This window comes from Dipodomys spectabilis, unplaced genomic scaffold (genome assembly GCF_019054845.1).
Source record: "Dipodomys spectabilis isolate Male_0828 unplaced genomic scaffold, ASM1905484v1 ptg000190l, whole genome shotgun sequence".
In the NCBI taxonomy this organism is placed as follows: Eukaryota; Metazoa; Chordata; class Mammalia; order Rodentia; family Heteromyidae; genus Dipodomys; species Dipodomys spectabilis.
Genome location: NW_024870867.1, coordinates 4,258,415 through 4,283,428, shown reverse-complemented (window position 1 = coordinate 4,283,428; position 25,014 = coordinate 4,258,415). Strand labels below are relative to the sequence as shown.

General features: G+C 34.5%; 1 protein-coding gene across 6 annotated transcripts in view; it reads left to right on the top strand.

Annotated features, from left to right (window-relative positions):
• Snx13 (sorting nexin 13) overlaps positions 1-25,014 on the top strand; it is a 122,583-nt gene that overhangs the window by 84,982 nt on the left and 12,587 nt on the right. For 5 of the 6 annotated variants that reach the window (XM_042695793.1, XM_042695791.1, XM_042695796.1 and 2 more), the window contains 5 exons: positions 5,248-5,420; positions 9,837-9,944; positions 12,140-12,250; positions 21,420-21,581; positions 22,813-22,884. In XM_042695793.1, the coding sequence (XP_042551727.1) occupies positions 5,248-5,420; positions 9,837-9,944; positions 12,140-12,250; positions 21,420-21,581; positions 22,813-22,884 (626 nt within the window). The remainder of the gene's footprint in view (positions 1-5,247; positions 5,421-9,836; positions 9,945-12,139; positions 12,251-21,419; positions 21,582-22,812; positions 22,885-25,014) is intronic. The other variant, XM_042695792.1, reaches the window with a different exon arrangement.

Sequence of the window (25,014 nt, the reverse complement as noted above, 5' to 3'; positions counted from 1 at the left end):
CATTTCCTAGATGTGTTATGTGTATTTGTGTGCTGCAGGTCTTTGTAACAACTGGCAGCCTGCAGCCTGTTAACTGTATAATAAAGACTCCAACATTTATATTTTAAAATGCAGCTTCTGGGATGATTCACCTTAACAACAGTTGCAAGTAGCCAGATCAGGCAAGGGTGCAGATCCACAGGAAATTCCCAGTCCCAGGTACTAGACTGACAGATTCAGTAACCTATCAGCCTAGTACCCACCCCTGCCTCCAGGGATCCAGGCATGCATCAGCTGGGAGACTGGTGATGGGCAGGGAGTTTCCTTCCTCCAGCATGAAGACAAGATGCCAGAATCAATCATCTAACCATGTGACTAATATGGCACCGGTCAGAGCTGACCTCCTTGGCATCTATTGATTATTCTGCTGAGATATTAACTTTGGTGGAGTGGCTTGGCGTCTGTTGATTATTCTGCTGAGATATTATCAGCAAGTAAAGAACTGGAAAGAGGAAATGCTTTGGGCTGAGGAAGGACTTGTGAAATGTAAGGTTTTTTCCTTAATTGGGTGTAGCTACTTGGAAGTAGAACTAAGACACATCTCAAATATTTTGGGAGAATTGCACAGGGTGTGAGTATTACTTTATGTAAATCTATCATACCCACTTAAATAGCCAATCATAAGCATATTGTAGCCCTGAACTCAGTGAAGTCGAGGGGAGGCAGAGCTGGCTGACATAAGGGTAAAAAGGAGCAACCTGCCTGTTCTGTGTGCTTGCTTGCCAGAGTTTTGGCTGAAAGCACACCCTTCAGAAATAAACATAGCTCAGTTCAAAAAGTTAATAAAATCAATAAAATTAAAATGTTCTATAAATTAAGCAGTGGCATTAGTGATGAGGCTGGTTTAATACCTGGTGTTAGTTACTTACTTACTTGTGGATTAATAACAAATGGCTTTCAGATAACCTGTCATGAATAGCACTGGCCTATTTGAAGCAAACAAAATCATCTAGATATGTCACTGTCTTGTCCCAGTCAATACATGTAGCCTTGTTATCTTCTGTTAAAATTAAATGACATTTCTCTGTTGTGCATTTTAAAACTAGCATCTTCCTTATTATTCCTGTTGTATGTACAACTGCATGATCTCATAGTTTGCATTTTTTGTAGATCATTTTGTTGTTGTTGTTAATGCTTTCTTACCTTACTCTTTTTCTCCTATTACTTGTTGTTCCCCTTATTCTTGTTAACATCTGATTATGTCCAGCTGCCTAATCAGCCTCCTGTTTTCTATTTCCTTTTCCAAACCTGTCTTGGACATACCTGATAAGTTATTCCCTTGTTCTCATCTCAATCCTGTTTAGAAACCGTGGCTTTCTAACAGTATAGGTGGATTATGCTCAATCTGTCTAGGTCCCCACAAGAATGTTGATTATAAGAGGTGAAAAATGAATGCAGTCAAAGACTCTTTGTGGTGGAACAAGATGGCCGAAGTCTAGTTCTTTGTCCTTCTGTTTGCCCTCCGTCCCTTTCTTCTCCCCTGACCCCTTCTTTCTCCTTTCTTCCCTAATAGAAACACTGGTATTAATGGAAAAGGAATGCAGGACAATTTTTTAGTGAAGTGCAATTTTTTTTATGCCAGTCCTGGGCCTTGAACTCAGGGCCCAGGCATTGTCTTTGAGCTTTTATGCTCAATGCTAGTGCTCTACCACTTGAACCACAGCTACATTTCTAGCCTTTTTGATAGTTAATTGGAATTAAGAGATTCACAGACGTTTTGGCTAAGGCTAGTTTTAAACCATGATCCTAAGCTCTCAACTTTTTGAGTTGCTAGGATTACAAGTTGAACCAAAAATATAAAACTGAAAAGTTCTGGTGAAAGGTGAAGAGAAGCTTGTCATTCACCTATTCTTACCAATATAGATATCAGACTTTCATGTCATTAAAACAATTTACCAAGAAGCTACATAGAAGGTCCTTTTGTGTAATTACTTATAAAACAGCAAAATATTTAGTCAGCTCTAAAACTTGTGCACTTTTTTTTCATGATTATGTGTCAGCACAATAATACATTTTTAGATCATCTTTGACATCTGGTCAATGTGGCTGGCTAAATTGCTAGGGAAATCCTGCCTCCCACAATTGAATAGGCTACAAACAATATTGTGAAAATGGTAAAAGAGGAAATTGACAGCTGCTATAGACTGTGGAAAAAAATTCTGGGAGGTAAAGAAGCTTGAAGCTAAAGGTCATAGGAGCATAAAGACTGATGTTTTGATTTTGATAGCACTTGGTTGCTTTCAAGTTTGGATGAACATAGGAAGCTGGAAACAAGTCCTTTACATAAATCATAAGTCACAAAGGGCAGCTTGATGGGGAAAAACTTAATGTTATCACACAAAAAGTAAAACCCACTTTGTTACCTAATATGTGTGTGGCCAGATTTAGCTGTCTGATTCAGTTTAGTGACTGAATATCACATAGTCTTCAGCCAGTGAATAAGTCCAGTTGTTCCCCAGTATTTGTGGGACTTTGCTTCTAGGCCCTATGCAGATTAATAGAATCCATAAAAATATACCATATTTAGGGGCTGGGAAGGTAGCTCAGTGGTAGAGCGCTTGCCTTGCATGCGTGAGGCCCTGGGTTCGATTCCTCAGCACCACATAAGCAAAAAGAAAAAAGCCAGAAGTGACACTGTGGCTCAAGTGGTAGAGCGCTAGCCTTGAGCTGAAGAGCTGAGGGACAGTGCTCAGGCCCAGAATTCAGGCCCCCACGACCGTACCCCCCCCCCAAAATATATATATATATATATATTTTTACTATATTTACATGTAACATATACATATCCTCTTATAAACTGTAGATCATCTCTAGATTACAAGTAATTTAGAGAGAATCTACACTAGGTATTACAATACCTACATTATTACAAGTTACTTATACAATGTAGATAGTACTTGTAATACTATAGGTATTACTGTAATAGTTAAAACTGAAAGAGGAATTTTTACACCTCTATCCCAAATCACAGGAGTTTCACATGTCAGGTCCTGCCATGCTGCCATATATGACAGAGACATAGTAAAGGACAAAGAAAGGAGGTTTATTACCTGGCACAGAATGCCATGAGAAGACAAGTCAACCATCTTTATGGTACAAACATGAGTTTCAAATTTTATGGACTAAGAATTGGGGGCAGGAAGATGGATGAATGTATAATTTTCTAACAGTCCTCGTCAAACAATGGCTTTTTCATTATTTCACTCTGCTTTAAGAAGATTCTAGAGAAGTAGCTATCTATCACTGACATCAATGGTCGAGATACCCCAGTCATCAGTGTTACATGAATGACCTGTCCTGAGGAGGCCATCTTGTTCCTTATATGTAGTTTAGGTCCTTTCTCATGAAGATATTATCAGTCTTTTCTTTCCTAGATCCTATGGCTACTACAAAATGACTGCAGAGAGAATGGCTTAGAGCAGACACATATAGAATGGATATAGGGATATGAAGCTTTTCTCCTGATTTTAGTTAAATTGGTACTTTTTAATAAAAGCATCTTTTAAGCTCCTCTTATAAAGGTGTATGCAACATAAATATTTGTTTGCTCTATTAGCTATAGAATAATGTCAAGGAAAAATGTCTATAGGTATTCAGTACAAAAACATTTAAAGGTATTTTCAGTGTATGGTTTATTGAAAAAATAGACCACAGGATACAGAGAACCAACTCTACAAAAATAGCTTCAGAACCATGGAAACCAGCAGTTATAGTGGTGATACTGGTCATTGTAAATTTGCCCATAGCTCAGGGTACTCAGAATGCCCAGACAGAAGCAATACCCATTGATAGGATGTGGAAAGCAAAAGTCCCAGGAGTAAATAGGAACTACACTAAAGGAGAGTTAACAGAATCAGCATATGGGATAAATTGTGTTCTAAGAAACTAGAGATGAAAAATCTTAATATAATTTGTTTTTAAAATATTCATAAATAGAGCCAGGTATTGTGACACAAGTCATAATCTCACTTATTTGGGGGGATTCAAGGCCACCCGAGGCAAGAACTTACTGTGACCCTCATCTCAACAGACAAGTTGAGCAAAATGAAACATATCTGTAATGTGAACTATGTAGGAGGTGTAGGTGGGAAGATCACAGTTCAAGTCAAGATCACAGTACAAAATTTGAGACCCTGTAAAATAAAGTTAAAAAGTATGGGGAATAGCTCAAATTGTAATATTTACCCAAGTTAAAACCCCAGTATAACACTTTTCAGAAAAAAATCATGAAGATAAAATATATATAAGAATAAATGATAGAAAAACAAACCAAATAAGACAGAATTCATATAAGTGATGGATAAGAAAATTATCTAGACACAGGTAAGAGGAAGACAGTAACTTTTAGAGACCTAAAACAGAGGACAAAATATGTGAGGTCAGACAGCTTAAAAACATGAATCAAGCCTAGTGCTGGTGACTCATACCTGCAATCCTAGCTACTCAGGAGGCCGATATCTGAGGATTGTGGTTCACAGCCAGCCCAGGCAGGAAAGCTCATGAGACTCTCCAATTAACCACCAAAAAACCAGAAATGGAGCTGTGGCTCAAAGTTGATAGCACACTAGTCTTAAGCAAAAGAGCTCAGGGACGGCGCCCAGGCCTCACAACCAACCCGAAAAAAAGAAAAACAAAGATGAATCAAAGTTCATTTCTTTTATTTTAGACTAGTATAAAATAAGACTTAATGAGTTGCCCGACTTGTATGTGGCAAATCAGTAGGCAAGTGATTTTGTTATTAAATCCCTAATTGTTGAAATTATCAGAGAAAAGCAGAATGTCAAGGAGAAAAATCTTATTTTATTTAGTTGAACATATTTAAATTGAAGGATAGCTAACTAGAGAAGGCTAGTGAAAGGTTTGATTGTGTCTTTGTTGTTTCCTCAAACTTAAAAGTTCCAACTGCTGCACTCCCACTTTGTGCTGCAGTAATATTCCTAGTAATCCACAGTGGCTCTTGGGAAGAGAATACAAAGTACATAGACATCAGTTTGTGGTGGACACTACCATCTTAATGTTGATAGCTGTCTTCTATTGTAGCAATTGGTTTTTACAGCTGTACATGTGAGTACAGAATCCAGGAGCCTATTCTTCATCCTTTTGTCGCCGTCTGTCATTTCACATTCTTCTTCATTTCATGTTGACCTTTTTTGTTTCTGTTCTTCATCTTCCTCCTTTCTGTGTCTTTGTTTGGATTTGAATGACTAGTATGTGCTGACTATGACCCATATGCTGTGGCAGGCGTTTGTAATGATCATGGCAAGACGTATGCCTTGTATGCTATCACCGTACACCGGCGCACTTTGAACACTGAGGAGATGTGGAAAACTTACCGGCGATACAGCGACTTCCATGATTTCCACATGAGAATCACCGAACAGGTATGAAGGTTTTTTAAAAAATTTAGTTATCGCCAGGCACTGGTGGCTCATCATGCTTGTAATCCTAACTACTCAGGAGGCTAAGATCTGAGGATCGTGGTTCAAAGCCAGCCTGGGCATGAGACTCTTATCTCCAGTTAACCACCAGAAAACCAGAAGTGGCGCTGTGACACAAGTTGTAGAGCTCTAACGTTGAGCCGAAGGGCTCAGGACAACACACAGGCCCAGAGTTCAAGCCCACTACTGACAAAAAATAATAATAATAATTTTCATACTAAAGTACTCTAAGAAATGTTCAGATCTTAAAGTTAATGAGATAAAATAAGGTAATATTTTATATAGGCAGCATAAATATTTTGAGTTTGGGTAATTAGTAGATCTAGTGTTAAAAATTTGATCTATTAAAACAATGAAGAGAAAGTGTAAGAGAATGAGAGTCAGTAAAATCACTCTTAACATGAGAACTAGTGACAAAATACCAGTGGTATATTTTGAAAATTTTAATGAAATATTTCTGATATATGCATATTTTTTAATGTGTGTTTATATGCTTGCTTTGCCAGAGGTGTTTGGTTTGAAGTAGAGATGGGATTGCTATAGGGAATTTTAATGCTTTTGTATGGAAGCATAATTCAGAGCATACTTGTGAATGGTATGTACCTCTTATTTCACACCGTAACAGTGTAACTGTTAAATCTTAGTACCATTGCTGCACTTGCTATGAACTACATCCTAAAATAAACTTATTAATCAGATAACGTTTTTAATTCTTAATGTATATAATTTTCTAATATGTAACAGTAACTTGAAGCACTTTTTTTCCTGGAACAAGAGTTTGAACTCGGGGCCTCATACTTACTTGACTTTCTTGTACAGCTGGTGTTCTACTTCTTGAGCTATGTCACCTGTCCTTTTTTTTATTGGTTATTTTGGAGATGGAATCTCTCCGGAATTTTCTGCTAAGCTGGCATCAACTTGCCTTCCTCCAAAACTCATTCTCTTTCATAGCTGGTATTACAATCATGAACCACTGGCATCTGACAAGTTTGTTTTTGGGGTGTGTGTGTGTGCACGTGCGCGCACCAGTACTGAGGCTTAAGCTCAGGGCCTTATGTTCTTGTTCCACTTTTTTCCTTGTAGCTAGAGCTCTACCACTTGAACCACTTGAACGTCTATTTCTAACTTTTTGTTGGCTAATTAGAAGTAAGTGTCTTGAGAATTTATTTGCCCAGGCTGGCTCAGTTCTCAGCTAGGTCTTTTAAAGCTATCAAATACAAAGACACTGTTTTTCTTATTTTTTTGATTGAATATTTTATTCAACTTAGAAAAAAATACCAGGTGAAGTTGAATAGATGATCTCTGAAGCTTACTTTCAACTCTTAAAAGTCATTCATTCCCTTAGATATACAAATTGTATTAAACCAATAAAAGTAATAAATATGATGCCTTATTGGATGATAAAATTCTGAGATGATATCGAACACTTCAGAAATAAAATTTCAGTTAAGATAATAGAAAAATATAATCTGTACCATGATAATCTCATGAAAATATTGTGTATGTAGAGTGACATCATTAATAGCTCAAAATGAATAAAGTCAGGTCATTTTTGACTAATAAGCCTCCATATGAACAATAAGAGTTTGATTTATATTCATAAGGAAATTAATAATTTTGGACAGGGATGTTTATATGTTATCATAAAGTTTTTATGTTCACCTTGCTTTGTGAAGTAAAATAATTTTCTGACAAGCACTGAAGAAATAATTGCTTTTTTCCTATTTGAGAATTGTTTTTAGTGCTTAGATATAGCTCATATATCTTCTCATTCAACTATTTTGACCAATTATATTCTCAAGGCTTTTTAAATTAAAATTAGTTTTACTTAATATTAAATAATGTGAATTTTATTTTAAGTATTTATTTGCAAATAGTTGTAATTTTTATTCTAAGAATAACATTTTTATTTTAAATGTTCAAAGGGATGTACATATTATGTTCTATATAGACAAGTGTAAATGAAGAACTTAATGACTTGGTTTATAAGTCAGCACTTAGAGACATTTCCATTTTCACTATAGCATCAAAACTTTTACAGTAGTATAGTTTTCCAAAAGGTTTAGTGCAGGTGAAGTGAGCGTGCTTGACTTAGTATTTCTGTTAAAGTAATAGTAGCTATGATTGATTGCTGTTTAGATTGTTTCAGAGCTTAAGAAATTAACAACTAAGCCTATAGATGAAAACTAGGTTTTTTCATATTATATGCATCTGTAAATAAAAATTGTTTGCCTTTGAGTCTGCCTAATCTGCATGTTTTTAACTTGAACAGTGTTACAGAAGATTTCTAATTCAGCAGTTGGAAACAGTGCAAACAACATCAAAAAAAGCAACTCCAAAGAGCCCATAAATGATTTTAAAGCAGATTTCATTTTGTTTCACTTTGTGAGTGAAACAATGAACAATGTGCTTTTTCCCTGTTTAAATATATGAACAATACATTATTTCCCCAAAGAATTTAATCGTGTAATTTTATATTTCATGGGGTTATAAAATTAAAGGAAAACAATTAAATATTTAAATGTCTTATGCTTTTAAAAACAGCCTCACCTGCCTCCCTTTTTTACTTGTTTCTTTATTGTTTTGGTTTTCCTGTGTATGTGACACTTTTGTTAAAAAATAATAATGAACACGACAGGCAAAGTCCTTGCCTGTAAGAGTATACATTCTGTAGATACTGAATCTTTGTTTTATTGGGTGTAATATTTTATGTATATATAAAATACTAGTGATTTAAGTAATAGTGTTATATATAATGAAACAGTAAAAGTTTATATGATTGAATATTACAAATTTTGAATTTCAGACTAGCTCTTTAAAATTTTATATTAAGAATCTAAACCTCATATGCTTAATGTAGACACACAGTCTTTGAATTTAGAATGTCTGTGACTTATATGTAGTATTTGCATCCTTTGTAAACATTCACATTCTGACCTAATTTTTGTGAATCCTTAGATTTTTTTTGTAAATTTCTAATTTCTTTTAAATGCTTTAGAAACATATTCCCATAATTTTTTCATTATTTTTATTTGAAAATTCTAAAAACAGAGGGGTTTCAGTTACATAAGGCAGGCAAGAGTACATTTCCTTTTAGAGAAGGTCACTCCTTCCTTTGCTCGTATAATATTTTGATGAGTTAATATAGAGTATAAAATTTCCTGATTCTTACTTTTAGCATAATAATATTTTAGGAACAAACTTACATTTTTGTTTCAGATATATAAGAACAAAGAAAGATTGTCTTGAAAATCTTGACTGACTTTGTTATATTGTTCAGGGCTTTTTTAAAAGATTTAGTTTCTAGAATTATTGTTTTAACGGATGCTATAACGGATGCTGGCATATCAAAATGCCACAGAATATGTAGCTAACACACAAGAATTTACTTTCTTCCATTTCTAGAAGCTAGATGTTCAAGATTCAGGTGCTGTCAGAGTCAGTTTCTCCTGAGGCCTCACCCTTGGCTTGGACAGATACCCGCGGGTGCGCGCGCGCGCACACACACACACACACACACACACACCATACAATGTACTAGATGCGCGCGCGCTCACACACACACACACACACACACCATACAATGTACTAGATGCACACACACACACCATACAATGTACTTGTTTGCATTTTATTTCAAAGTAACCATCAGAATTTGAGGCAGATACTATACTGCTTGAAATTTTCTTCTCCCAGTCCAAGTATCAGTTTTCGTTTAATAATTCTTCCGAATCTAACAGTTCAGAATTGAAAAGTAGACCTAATGTCAGTATCTCTTGCTTTCACTCTCCTTATTAGGAATTGTTTTTCTTTATTGAAAGTATTGCTGTTATTTGAAGAAAAAAATGTTTTTTCTTTCAAGTTTGTTTTACTTCAGTGTGCATCACATGGGAAAAGCAAGGAAAATGTTAAAAGTTCCAGTCACTGCCTCTTGGCCGGGCACAGTCATAGCGAAATGGCTTTGCTCTTAAATTCTTAAGTAGAGTTAGCATGGTTAAAATCCTATGTTTGAGCTAAGCATGCAGATTACTGTTGTGGTGCCATTGGCACCAAGCAAATTTTTACATATTAATAACTTACAAGTCAAAAGATTAAGAAAAATGTTTCTTGTGACTTTTATCATGTAAATAGTAAATCTCATAACTATTATGATTATATATGAAACCATATATGGCCAATATACATTTTCTTTATTTATATTTGTCACTCTTAATTTCTTGTAATTAATAAATATTAGAACAGTATTTTGGGTATATCTGGATAATATTTTCTGATTTTTGATATGTTGAGAAATTGTCATGAAGAATTGTATTTTTGTAAAATCATGGAAGAACTGTTGATTATATTATGTCTTTATAGTTTGAAAATCTGTCAAGTATATTGAAGCTTCCTGGTAAAAGGACTTTCAATAATATGGATAGAGATTTTTTGGAAAAAAGGAAAAAGGATCTAAATGCATATTTACAGGTAAGTCCATATTTATTATTTCTGGTAGATTTTGTTTGATATAACAGTGCAAAATTTTTTTTTCTGCTTATGTGGTGCTGAGGAATTGAACCCAGGGCTTCAAACATGCAAGCCAAGCGCTCTACCACTGAGCCACCTTCCCAGCCCACTGTGCAAAATTTTTTATCAAATAATATTAGGGGATTAGAAGCTCAGTGATAGAACATATGTGTCACATTCTTTTGGAACTTTTATTTAAAAAATAACCATAATTAAAAATAACATTTTTACCATATCAGGAGGAACATAACCACTTTTGAGTAGTGTGCCAAATGTGACATGACATACAGTTTAGTCAGTTATTTATAAACATTATAAACTGTGTTTACTGATTAACTTAGAAATTTTCTAATCACGTAGTATAAGAGATTTTGCAGCTCCATGTTTAGATAAATCCACACATAACTTTTTACAAATTACAGTAAAATGCAGGTACTTTTTGATAGACTAAAAATTGAACATTCCTAATTCATTGTATAGTAGTAGCATTTCATGTTATATCAAAGCCCAATAGATTTTCACTTATGTGTTTATTATAACCAATTAGTTTTACAAGGGGCTTTTATTTTGACCAAACATTCACAGAGTGTATGTTGATCACGTTTTCTCCCTCTATCATTCTCCTGATCATGTTCCCTCATTCTTCCTTTTCACCTGCCTAAACCAGTTTTTAACAAGCTCACTTGAAAAACTAATAAATTTTTATTCCCACATAAATGTGTATTGTTGCCTGTCATAGCCCAGAATTAAGGCTTCTAAAGCTACAGAATAATTCAAGAGAAGGATTTATCTGAAAAACTATTTTTAAAATATAGTAGTTTTCTCTTGAGGAATGTCTCATAAGTTGTTTAGTGCATAAGTTGTTAGAATTCCCAGAAATAACTTTCTTTTACACCTGCGTATCCATATTGTAGATACAATATTAATAACATTTTACAATTTTTTAAATGAAGTAATAACTTACAGAGTTTTACTTGTATTAGTCAAGGCAGCAGCTAAGGTCTATAGTGTTCCCTTATTTAGCTCTGTCTACTCTACAAAAGGTATGAACAGCTATAGATGCCAGCTACTATGGCTTCTTTTATAAATAGTAGAGTGGAAGGGAAGACTCTGAACTATAAAACCTAAAGTAATTGCTACTACTTGCCTCTCTCAGAAAAAGTTTTCTGACCTCTACCTTAGAACTTACAAATATACTGAAAAGAATATTGAACACTGCTTAGATAACTTGTGTTTAAATCATTATTAGAATTCCATATTCTTATTGTGTAATAAAAAGGACCATAGAAATACATAAATATCTGCTCTTATCCATCATTGTCCTTTCTTGGCTTAGAGCTGAATGTCAGATATTTGGCTCTTGTTGAATAGTTTTTTTTTATATATTTCAGTTTAATTGAAGATGATGATCCTTTTCCAAATCTGTTAAGCATATCTTTTGAATGTGGCTGTACTGTATACTGTTTAGCTCATGAACTCATTGGTTGTATTGAAAGCAATTATAAGCAATGTTAAGTTCATTTGTAGTTTTAAAAGCAGTATCTCACTTAAAATTTCTTTATAACATCTGAAAAATTTTCTTTGGATTCTTTTGTATACATTGTTTCATAAAATTCTATTTAATATTAACTATATTTTGTATAACAGTTGTTTTTTTGGGGTTTTTTCTTTTGTTCTTGTTTTTTGTTGGTCATGGGGCTTGAACTCTAGGCCTGGGCGCTGTCCCTCAGCTCAGCTCTTCAGCTCAAGGCTAGTGCTTTACCACTTGAGCCACAGCACCACTTCCAGCTTTTTCTACTTATGTGGTGCTGAGGAATAGAACCTAGGGCCTCTTGCATGCAAGGCAAGCACTGTACCACTGAGCCACATTCCCAGTCCTGTATAACAGTTTTTTAATGTGGCTCTTTAGTTAATGTGTTATATCAGAAACTAGAATAATAAATATATTTAGGCAACTTACACATATATTCTGAAAATCAAAATACCATATGTAGAGAATATACATCAAACTCAGTATAACTATACAATTGATAATTTCATTTTAACCTTGTAATTTTGTTTTTAAGTATAAGGTTAAAATTTTATTACATATTCTTAACTTTTTATAAAGTATAAGTAGTAGTTATCAGTTCAAAATGCCTTTTCCATCTTTTTAGTTGCTATTAACACCTGAAATGATGAAAGCATCCCCAGCTCTGGCTCACTATGTATACGATTTTCTTGAGAACAAAGCCTACAGTAAAGGAAAAGGGGACTTTGCTCGAAAGGTAAACAAATGGCTGCATTGATGTCTCTCTCTCTTTCTCTTGTGTTGTACTTATGGGTTTCATCATGACATTTCACAAATGCATATATTGCACTTCAATTAGATTAACTCCTTCTATTGTTCTGTTCCTCCATCCCTTCTGTCAGTGTGTTTTCTTATATATTGTATTCATCCACACATATGATGTATGTTGATATTATTCACCTTTCCCCCATCTTTTCCACTCCACAGTCCCTGCAAACAGTCCTACAACAATACTGCAATAAAAATCATGTGCAGTAGTCTCTATTGTATATTGATTTATACTCTTTTGGATATATGCCCAATACTGCTATCACTGATCATATGGTAGCTCTATTGTTTTTGTTCTTGGTTTTAGTTTTTCACATAGTGGTTCCACTAATTTACGTTCCTGTGAATTGTCTTGAGGGCTCCTCCTCAGATACTCAACCAACAATTGTTTGTGTTCTTCCTGATAGCCATTCTGATTGGAGTGACATGGACTTTCAGTGTAATTTTGATTTGCATTTTCTTCTTGGACAGGATATTGAACATCTTTTTGTATATTTACTAGCCATTTCTTCTTTTGTTGTTGTTTTGTGGCAGTACCAGGTCTTGAACTTGGGGCTCAGGGATTGCCACTTAGCTTTTTTTTCCAGTGGCACTATGCAACTTTATTCCTCCACTTCCATTGTTTGGTGGTTAACTGTATGTAAGTCTCATGGACTTTCCTTCGCTGGCTGACAGGAGCACTGCAGTTTGAAAACAAATTCTCAAATCTCAGCCTCCTGGGTAACTAGCCATCAGCACCCACCTTCTTTTGAAAATTGCTTTTCAATTCATTTGTTTACTTATGAATTGGGTAGTTGGTTGTTTTGGAATTGGGTTTTGAGTTCTTTTGTATTTTATTTTTTGAATTCCTTATATAACCCATTGTCAGATATATAGTTTCCAAAGGTTTTTCTCCCATTCTATAGGCTACTTTCTCATTCTAGTGACTATTTGTGTTGCTGTGAAGAAGCCTTTTATTCTGATCCAATCTCATTTTTGTCAGCCCTTGCTTGGATTTACTTAGCTATTAAAATCCTATTCTGAAAGTTGTCAACTATGCTTAAAATTTCCAATATTTTATCTTATTTTATTTTATTTATTTTTGGTGTTGGTATTGGGCTTGAACTCAAGACTAGGGCCCTCTCACTGAGCTTTTTTGGCCAAGGATAGTATTGTAGTTCTCCCTGAGCTTTGGTGGTCAAGGAAGTATTGTATCACTTGAGCCTCATTTCCGCTTCCAGTATTTGCATAGTTAATTGGAGATAAGAGTTGCATGAGTTTTCCTGCCCAGGCTGACTTTATACTGCGATCCTCAGATCTCAGCCTCCTGGGTAGCTAAACTTACAGGCATGAGCCACCTGAATCAGATAAATTTTCTTTATTTAAATATATTTTTATTGTAAAGATACTGTAAAGAGGGTTTACAGTTACATAAGTAAGGTAATGAGTACATTTCCTCTTGAACATTGTTAGCCCTTCCTTTGTTTTTCTCTTACCATCAGGCACATTTTTTTTAATGAAAAAAAAGATTATATTCGTCTGTGTTTTAAACCTCCTTTTTGGGGGGGGGGATGGGCAGTCCTGGAGCTTGAACTCTTGGCCTGAGTGCTGTCCATGAGCTTCTTTGACTCAAGGTTAGTGCTGTACCCCTTGAGTTACAGTACCACTTTCAGCTTTTTCTGTATAGCAGATACAGGCAGACTTTCCTTCCCTGGCTGGCTTTGAACTGTGATTCTCAGATGTTAGCCTCCTGAGTGGCTAGAATTACAGGCTTATCTTTTGTACTTTATTTAGTATACCTCTTGCTGATTGGAGTATCTGCTGAGTAGCTGCTAGTTGTGAACTAGTTGTGAGCTAGTTGTGAGCTAACAGTAGGTTCAAAGAAAGGAAAACAAATGATCATTTATAATAGTACATTAAGAGAAATTTGCCTGAGATTACCAGCTTTTCATTATCTTGAGCAGGAAATGTTTGAGGCTGAAAAGAAATTCTTTTTCCTTTGAGTAGGATGAAATAGACTATGTTCTGAAAGGATTTATACCTTTTAAAATAAATGTTAGTTATTTAAAATTCTTTAACATAAAAAAGGATAGGGTACTGTACTTAGAGTAATATGTCACTTAAATCCTTTAAATAACATAGGATATGAAACCTATACTTACAGTAAGGTACTAAGTGAAAAATAAGAAATGATAAGCTTTGAAACTAGACAGCATTCAGTTCAAGTCATTGTTTAATATTTATTGGCTGTGAACTTGAGCATGTTACTTATTATTTTGGTACTTTAGTTTCCTCAAAGAATGTGGATATTACCCTTCATGTGAGAGCATTGTATGAGTTGAATGCAATATTCTGTGTTTAAAAGTACCTAGCACATAGCTTCTAAATAAGTGTTCTTAATAATGTCAACAGCAGCAATAATTTGGCACTTCAAAATAGCACCAGTAATAGCAGCAGTTAGGTAGGTGGGTAAAGGATATGCAGGAACTACTAGTATTTTTTTCTACAACTTTTTAAAAGTCTGAAATTACTTTTAAAATAAAAATTAAAAAACGAAAAGAATCCTACTCTTCTTCAAAGATTCCTCTTAACAAAAAAATTAAGTTACTGATAGACAATCAATTAATAATTTGAGGTAGAAATTTGTATAGTTACTTTAGCGTATTGTATTTTTAAACTCTCTACCATTCCTACATTAAATACTTTGTTTAAATAGAAAATTCCAGGCCATAAACATATACATATGGTGAAATATGTTGGTTTATTTATTTATTTTTATTTTATTTATGATTGAAGTGATTACATTTAAAATCCAGCTTGAAATAGCTTTATTAAACAGAATGGTGGTAGCTCACTCCTGTAATCCTAGCTACTCAGGAAACTCGGAGGATTGTAGTACAAAGCCAGTGAGGGCATAAAAGTCAGCGAGACTCTTATTTCCAATAAACTATAATTAGGAAGAGCTGGAATTAGAGATGTGGCTCAAGTTATAGAGTACTAGCCTTGATCAAAAGAAGCTCAGGAACAACATTCAGGTCCTGAGTTCAAGGACCAATACTGTCACAAATAAATAAATAATAAACAAATAGTTTTATTGTCAATAGAGATACATTCAAGTCTTCCGTCTCTTTTATGTTTTCCTTCTGTCTCAAGATTGCATTAATTTTACTAGTATGTAACTAATGGTTAAAAACAGGGTTTTTGAGATAAAAGAAACATTATATATACATAGCATTTTAGCAACCAGAAGTAGTACATCTGTATGTCCAAATAATTACTAATAGTCCATAATTCGATTTTTTAAAGTTTTATTGTAAAGAATACTGTCCCGTGGCTCTTGTTGTTGCAACGGGTCATCCTGTGTCCCTGTTTCAGTGTTTTGTTATTCCCCTTCCCCTCCCCAGATTAGACAAATGTATTTATAAGATGAAGGTACCATAATCAAGTACAGTGACAACAGGGGATATACCATAGGGCAAAGAACATACAAAGGAAACAAAAAAAAATCACTTAGTACATTTAAAACAACAACAACAAAGACAGACCTCTTGTGTTCATATCTTGGGGTTGATTTTACTTAGCATCCACTTATATGATCATATGTACATAGTGTTTGAGCTTTTCAGCTCATCTGATAAGATTATACATATACTAATTAATGCAGAAAAGAGAAACCATGGGGCCTAAATTTGTTTGGGACTGGGTTACTTCATTTAATAGGATTTTTTCCAAGTCTTTCCATTTCCTAACAAATGAGGCTGTGTTGTTCTTTCTGCTGGAAGCATAGAATTTCATATATATAGACATATATATGTATCTATACTATATTTTATTGATCCACTCATCTACTGAGGGGCATCTAGGTTGGTTCCATATCTTATTTATGGTGAATAATGCTGCAATAAACATAGTTATGCTGGTAGTTTAGTATGGCCATGTTTGTCTTCATTTGGGTATATAACCAAAAGTGGGATTGCTGGATCAGAGGGGAGGTCTATGTGTAGTCTTTTCAGGAATCTTGATATTGCTTTCCAGAGTGGTTGAACAAGTTTACACTCCTACCAACAATGCAGTAGGTTTCCCTTTTGGCCACATCCCATCCAGCATCTGTTGTTATTAGATTTCTTGAGTATAGCTATTCTAACTGGGGTGAGGTGGAATCTCAATGTTGTTTTGATTTGCATTTCTTTTATGGCTAGAGAAGTTGAGAATTTCTTCATGTGTCTATTAGACATTATTTCCTCTTCAGAGAGGTCTCTCTTTAAGTCTTTGGCCCACTTGTTGATGGGGTGGTTGTTTCTTTGAGATTTTGTTTTTGGAGAATTAAATTTTTTGACTTCTAAGTATATTTTAGATATGAGGTCCTTGTTGTTGTATAGCTAGTGAAGATCTTCTCCCAATCCGTGGGCTTCCTATTGATCTTACTAGCCATGTCCTTTGCCATGCAGAAGCTCTTTAGTTTCATGCAATCCCATTTGTCCAACCTTTCTTTGATTTGTTGTTTCTGGGTCTTTATTAAGAAAATTTTGGCCTGTGCCAAGGAGCACTAGAGTTTCTCTTATTCCTTCCTGTAATGTTTTCAGGGTGTCTGCTTTGACTTTGAGGTATTTGATCCATTTGGAGTTGATTCTGGTATAGGGTGATATATAAGGATCTAGCTTTAGTTTTGTACAGGTGTTTAACCAGTTTTGCCAGCACCATTTATTGAAGAAGCTGTCTTCCTTCCATTCTATTTTTCTGGCTTCCTTATCAAAGATTAGTTAGCCATAGGTCTGTGGGTTCATTTCTGGGTCTTCAGTTTTTTTCCATTGGTCTTCAGGTCTGTTCTTGTGCCAGTTCCAAGCTGTTTTGATTACGATGGCTTTGTAGTAGAGTTTGAAGTCTGGTATTGATATTCCTCCAGCACTGTTCTTTCTGCTAAGGATCGTTTTTTGCTATTCAGAATCTTTATTGTTCCATATGAATTTTTTGATTGCTTCTTCTATTTCCATGAAGAATGAGGTTGGGATATTGATAGGTATCACATTGAATTTGTAGATAACCTTTGGCAGTATTGCCATTTTCACCATGTTAATCCTCCCAATCCAGGAGCATGGGAGGTTTTTCCACTTCCTTAGTTCTGCTTTAATTTTCTTTTTCAGGTTTTTAAAGTTTTCATCATAGAGGTCCTTCACTTCTTTTAGTTAAGTTTATGCCTCAGTATTTTATTTTTTGTGGAGCTATTACAAAAGGGGCTGCTTTCCTGATTTCAGCTGCACTCTTCTCATGATTAGATATTTTTTATAAATCATGATTGCAGTCATCAAGGTTATCTTGACCCACTTTAAACCAGGTGCCATTGGCTCAGGCCTGTAATCTTAGCTACTCAGGAGGCTGAGATCTCAGGATCTCAGTTCAAAACCAGCCCGAGCAGGAAAGTCCATGAGACTCTCTATCTCCAAGAAAACCAGCTGAAACAGAAGTATAATATGTGATCTATGCCCAAATGAAAGGATGATGAGGTACAAGTTCTTTGAATACACTTATAAAGGTGAGCAGATTGGCAAAGTGGTTTAGATTTACACGAAGAAGTATGTCATCTACTTTGACCAGGTACCAGGTACAGTAGGAAAAGGCAATTTGGGGCACCACTGTCCACGTGCGCATTCACCCCACTAAGGTGGTTAACACCAGGCTGAAACTAGACAAAAACTGGAAAAAGATCCTAGAATGGAAAGCAAAATCTTACCAAGTAGGAAAGGAAAGGGCAAATATAAGGAAGAAACAATTGAGAAGATGAAAGAATGAAGTAACCTTATATACAACTTCCATTAAAACATTTAAATGAAAAAAATTCCATAATATATCTTGTTACCAATACAAAGAATGTGGTTGAATTAGTAATAAAATGGGCAGATAGCATCTATATAAGTCAGCTTAAATTTATCTATTGATAATTCACAATTTACTCCAATACCTGGTAATTTGAACTTTTATTTATTTTCATTTTGAACATCTGTTTTAATCTAAATATTGCTTTGTAAATGTAATCATCCAGTGACAGACTGTAATGTGCTTATGAGATTCTCTTACATTTGCTTAGTAATCAAAGTTATAGGTGGAGGTTTTCTCTCCCTTGATTTACCCCATTCCCTTTCAAATATGATACTTTGTCCTTAAGTCATAGAAATTGCACATATACAAACACATAGGGGGAGAGAGAAACTAAATCTTTAAGTCTGAAATGGTAAACTCATAAGTTTTTAATTAATATCTCACAAATATTGTAATATTTACTTGTTAATAGTATCCAGTGGTAATTCAGCCCAGTGCATTGATAGCATATGTTCATTTAACCAATTCATAAGGTTTTAGGTGCACTCAAGTCTCTGCTATAACATATGAAACATGTAAATATCTAAAATATGTTTGAAAGTATTCAAATGATCTCCATTCTGGTGAACCAAATAATTATATAAAATTATAGATATACATGTACACATATATACATATGTACATTTACACAGCACACACGAGAATTACTTTAATTTTTAAATCTTTGTATCTATTATAATGTGGTAATTTTTCCTTGTTCTCTACTTTGCTTCTTCTCTTGACAGGCATTCACTGTAGATTGGAAATTCCATGACGCACATTTGTTGTATTGTTGGCTCAGCTTAAGCTGCAGGAATAATCAAAACTCCCAGCCATTTTTTAGTTATCTTGAGATTCATGTTAGGTTGTCATTACTACTTGTTTCAGCTCTTCTAGTTTTTCTTGATGAATGCATAAATGGAGTGAAGGAGATTTGTCTTTTTTCTCTATTAACATTGTGCTTCATTCCATGTAAACAATAATGTTTAGTTTGTTATTATTTCCTTTTTTTCTCTTTTACATAGAATTTAATTTATTTTCCTTGGTAGTTTTCATGTGACAACACTCTCTGGGGATTATTATTAAAGTTTTGTTCAACTTTTTAAAAAAATTTTTTTCACTTTTGTTAGAAGTTGCCTTTCAAAGAGTCCCTTGTGAAGCTTCTTCATTTGTTTAGATTTCTTTCCCTTTCTTACTTGAAATGATTTGACATGTTTACAGTCAAATATAAAATTTTGTGTCCTACACTCTGGAAATTTTTTATATATCTCATCACATTTTCTTTTAAATATAATTCTTATACTCTGCCTTACTAAAATATGATTTACCTGTCTAATTTTAACTGATCTTTGTTTTTGAATAGACATCATTGCCTTAATAAATACTAATTGAGCATGTAATGAATTTTTTCTTTTTCCTCCTTTTTTTATTACTCTTTTCTTTAAAAATATTTTTATTGTCATTATTAAGATTTTGTACAGAGTGGTTAGTTACTATTTCATAAGTCAAGTAATGAGTGTATTTCTGTTTTGGACAGTGTCATCCCTTCTTTTCCCTTCCCATATCTGCCCTCAGGTTACACAGGTCATTTTCTACAGTGTATAACTGCATAGCATAATTGCATTTGTTCCTTTCTGCGCTTTCCCTTTACTCTCATGAAAAAAAAGAAAAGCAAATGCAAAAACAAACTGCACATCACTACCAAAAAAAAAAAACAACCCATGTTTACATTTCGTAGAGTTCGTTTTGGTAAATAGTATTTTTAATGTTCAGAGAGAAGTTACACCTTTGGGTTTCTTCTCTGAGAGTATCCTTCTTTAGTCTGACTGTGTGTGAATGCGTAGTCTTGTATAGATTATAATATTTTAGATTAGCTTCCACATATGAGAGAAAACTTGTGCCATTTGTCTCTCTGAGCTTGGCCTATAAACTCTTAGAATATTGTTATTTTAGTTTTTCATTTATTTTACTTTCTTTTCAGCATCTGTTGAAGTCTTGCTTTTAGTTGTGGTTGAAGTGTATAATTCTACTTGCATGAGTTTCTGTTTTGGAAAACCTTTTTTTAATTTTTTTTATTGTAGAAATACTGTACAGAGGGTTTACAGTTACATGAGTAAGGTAATGAGTACATTTCCTATCGAGCATTGTTACCTCCTCTTTGTTTTTCCCCTACCATCCCTTCCTTCCCCATCTCCCCAACTCCTCCCACCCACCCACCCCCAGTTGTAAAGTTCATTTTCAACATAGTGTCGTGTACATCTATCTCATTCTTATAATGGGTCAAACCTATATCCTTATTTCAGGATTTTGTTATTTCCCTTCCCCTCCCTAAATTAGAAAAATGTATATACAAGATTCAGAGCACTGACATCAAACACAGTGAAAACAGGGGTTATACCGTGGAGGAAGAACATACAAAAGAAATAAAATCACATAGTACATTTTAAATATGTTAAAAACAATAGCAGGAAAGAATAAGCCAGTGTGTCCCTATCTTGGGGTTCATTTCCCTTAACATCATCTTACGTGATCATACTTACCTTTTCTGCTTGTCTAGACTTATACTAGTTATTGCAAATAAGGGAAAACATGGGACCTATGTTTCTTTGGGCCTGGCTTACTTCACTTAATATAAATGACCCAGCAAATCCCACTTTTGGGCATTTACCCAAATGATCACAGACAAGACTATAGTAAAGCTACTAGCTCAACTATGTTTATTGCAGCATTATTTACTATAGATAAGATATGGAACGAACTCAGATGCCCCATATATATAATGGAATTCTTTGCCTCCCTCAGAAAGAATAACATTGCCCCATTTGTTAGGGAATGGAAAAACTTGGAAAACCTTGTTGTTCAATATTTCTCTGGTAAAGATGACTGAGACTGGGCACAATAGCACATACCTATAAACTTACCACTCAGGAGGCTTAGACAGGAGGATCATGAGTTACTGTTCAACCTGGATTATATAACAAATTCAAAGCTAACAAAGTGAGACTTTATCCTCCCCTCCAGTAAAAGGACAGTGAGTGACATATTCATTCTCCAGCAATAACCTCATCTGTCAATTTTTAAATCATTTATGTAAATATAAAGATTCATTTTTAAGACTCATCCAAGACAATTGTTCTATATTATGTACTGATATAATAAATACTGGAAAATCATTTTGTATATTGCATTCTTTATTTTTCTATACTTTTAAAATGAGTAACATGAATGAAACAATGAAATCATCCTACATATGTTTTTCTGTTTAGATGGACACTTTTGTAAATCCTCTTCGAAATTCTATGAGGAATGTTTCAAATGCAGTTAAATCCCTTCCTGACAGCTTGGCAGAAGGAATGACTAAAATGTCAGACAACATGGGAAAAATGTCGGAAAGATTAGGTCAAGACATAAAGCAATCATTCTTCAAGGTAAGAAAACATTTTCAGTAATACCTAAAATGAACCTTTAAGTCAAGTACAATATATTGACCCCTTTTCCAAAGTTCTTCAAACACATAGTCTTACGTGAAATAATAGTCTTATGAGAAAAATAAATAATTCCTATCAGAAATAGATACTAAAAAGTCTAGTCATTTGTTAGCTTGCTATGGTAGTTTTAAAATTCATTTAAAATGAATATATAAAATGAGTTAATACTTTATGTACCTTTTTTAATATTCCATTTCTTATTGTGCAGTGCTATAAGTTGCTTAGCAAATAAGTAAGTGCTATTTGTAAGTGCGTTGTATTAGTTTTTGTTCAGGAAACAAAGTCAGTTTTTTTTCTTATTCACTCATGGAGGCACTACCAGAATAAGGGAAGGAAGAGTCCTTTCCACATGGTCAGTGTCTGTCACTGTAGATCTCTGAGTAGCATAGAAGAGTCTGTCTGGATTGTCTGTCCTTTTTCATTAGCTTGTCCAATATTTGATCAATCCTTTTAGCATACTGTTGAGAACTTCTGTGGTAAGAAAGATAATTATAGTCATGTTCTTGACTTGGTCTTCAAGTTATTTAACCTTTCTTAGTTTTAAATTTTTCTACAAAATAGAGTCTAAGAAGTCTCTCCCTCTGTGTTAATAGCATTCTCCTCACTATTACAATATACTTGGTAAAACAACAACACTTTAAAGGAGCAAAGATTTATTTTAGCTGAAAAAAATAAATCATTGGATCATGGTGTATAGGGGTACAGGGGAAGTTTGGCAGAGCAATACATCCAAGAAAGCACAGAGAAGTGGGGAAGGAGAAAGGGGGAAGATAGAGACAGACCACCAGATGAGGGGAAGGATATCTTTGCTGGCTTTCTTGCTTTTCATGTTTTTATCCCAACCTTTGGGATGGTCTTCTTCCCCAACCTTCCCCTTTCCTTAGTTCTTTCTGAGAAACAGTATTATGGCACAAGCAAAGATGTGGTTTCCTAATCTCTAGGCATTTCTCTGTCCAGTTAAGTTGACAATAAAGACAAATGTCTCGCCTTAAAACTGAAGTTAGTTTTTTTCTTTTAATGCAAAAAAATCTTTGAATAATTAAATAAACATCCTAAGTTTTCTTTCAAATATTGGTGCAAAAAATCAATCAAGTGCTTTGGTGTATTATTTTTCTTTGTCACAGTTGAATGTGTTTACATTACATTTTTTTTTTCTTTTTTAAAATTCTAGGTGCCTCCTTTAATTACAAAGACTGATTCAGATCCTGAACATTGTCGAGTCTCAGCTCAACTTGATGATAATGTGAGTTAATTTTATTCTTGGTAATAAGTACAGAGGTTATAACTCAAATCATGCTTGGCAGATCTTAACTTTTTAACAAATATGGTATGTACATGTGTCATTCCTGTGTACACACTGTATTAGATAAGCTGGATAAATTCTTACAGACTGTGTTCATGAAATCAGTGCTTTAATGGAAAAACAGAAAATGACCTTATGCATGACCTTTTTCCCCACCAAGGATGATTACTATCTTAACTTTATCTGCTTTTTTGCTATTAGTAAAACTATAAAGCATATTAAGTCTGGCTCTCTTTACTCAACATGGATACATTCCCTTGCTGTTTTGTGTGATATTAGTTTCTTTATTCTTTTTTTTTTAATTTAATTTAATTTTATTTGTGAACATACTGTACAGAGGGGTTACAATTACATGGGCAGGATAATGTGTACATTTCTTACCAAGCATTGCAGCCTCCTCCTTTGGTTTACCCTTCACATCCCTTCCCAGCCTCCCCCTCCCCCCCAATCCCAATCCTTCTCCTTCCCCCCCAACTCCCCCCCCCCCCCCCCCCCCGCACCGACGTTGTAAAGCTCGTTTTGGACATGACAACTTGTACTTCTCATTGTTGCAACAGGTCCACCTGTATCCTAAAACAACTGGTTTTTCCCCATCTCCTCCACAAGTTATACTGACATCAAATATAGTGAAAGCAGGGGTTACACTGTGGGGGAGGGACATACAAAGCAACAAAGAGATAATCTTATAAATGCGTTAGAAACACATGCATGGAAGAAAAAAAACATTAAAATACATATCTAAGGGTTCATTTTCCTGACATCACATTATCTGACCTTTTCCGCTTGACTCATACATCTACTAGATATTGCAAATAAGGGAAACCATGGGACCTATGTTTCTTTGGGCCTGGCTTACTTCACTTAATATAATTTTTTCCAAGTTTTTCCATTTCCTAACAAATGGGGCAATGTCATTCTTTCTGATGGAGGCATAGAATTCCATTGTGTATATATACCACATTTTCTTGATCCATTCATCTACTGAGGGGCATCTGGGTTGGTTCCATATCTTAGCTATGGTAAATAATGCTGCAATAAACATTGTTGTGCTGGTAGCTTTAGTGTGGTCTTGTTTGTAAACATTTGGGTAAATGCCCAAAAGTGGTGTTTCTTTATTCTTGCAGTTTTTTAGTACTTCATAAATTTCTCTGTAAATTTGACAAAATTTTCTTATTACATTATGCATAGAACTCCTTGAACATTTTAGTATCTGTCTTATTACCAAAATAACATGTGCATATTGCTATTGAGTGTGTAGTTAGCAATATAATTCCTCAGTCAGAGGGTATGCATAAATTTAGTTTTGGAGATAGCTGCCACATAGTTTATCAAACTGTCTGTACTACTTACAATGCCACCATTAGGACAGGAGAGTTGCATTACTGCACAATAGCCAGCATATTGGGTCTTTTTAATTTTAGCCATTCTATTTGTTGTATTTAATGTGAGTACACATTTCTCTAACGACTACTGAAATGTTGAACTTTTTTCATATACATATTGGCCATTTGGTATCTTGTCTTATTAGACTGTCTAGAACTTTTGTCCATTTTTCAATATGCCCAGCTGCTTTTCTTAGTGATTAGTAGAGGCGCTTTACATAATATGATTTTGAGTTTTGGTGTGTGGTGTGTGCATGTGTGGTGTGTGTGTGTGTGTGTGTGTGTGTGTGAGAGAGAGAGAGAGAGAGAGAGAGCTCTTACTCTGTACTATTTTGTACTTTATATATAATCTGTGCCTCTTGTAAGGTCACAAGGATTTTCTTTACTAATCAATTTGGTTTTTCTATGCTAACATTTACATTTGTACTTCATCTAGGTTTGATTTTCTTTTTGGAATGAAATTTAGGAGTCAAGTTGTACTTTTTCTCTCCTATCACAGAGTAGGTTATCAGTATGGTACCATGTTTACATCTGCTTCTGGGTTCTGTTGTATTAGATGGAAACTGTTCTTTTGCTTTATTTTTAGAACATTTTGTGAGTGTTGCTTGTGTTCTTTTTTTAAATTTTTGTTATAATTGTCCTTTGCCACCAAACTCATGTAAATACCTTTCATCAGAGAACTGAGCAG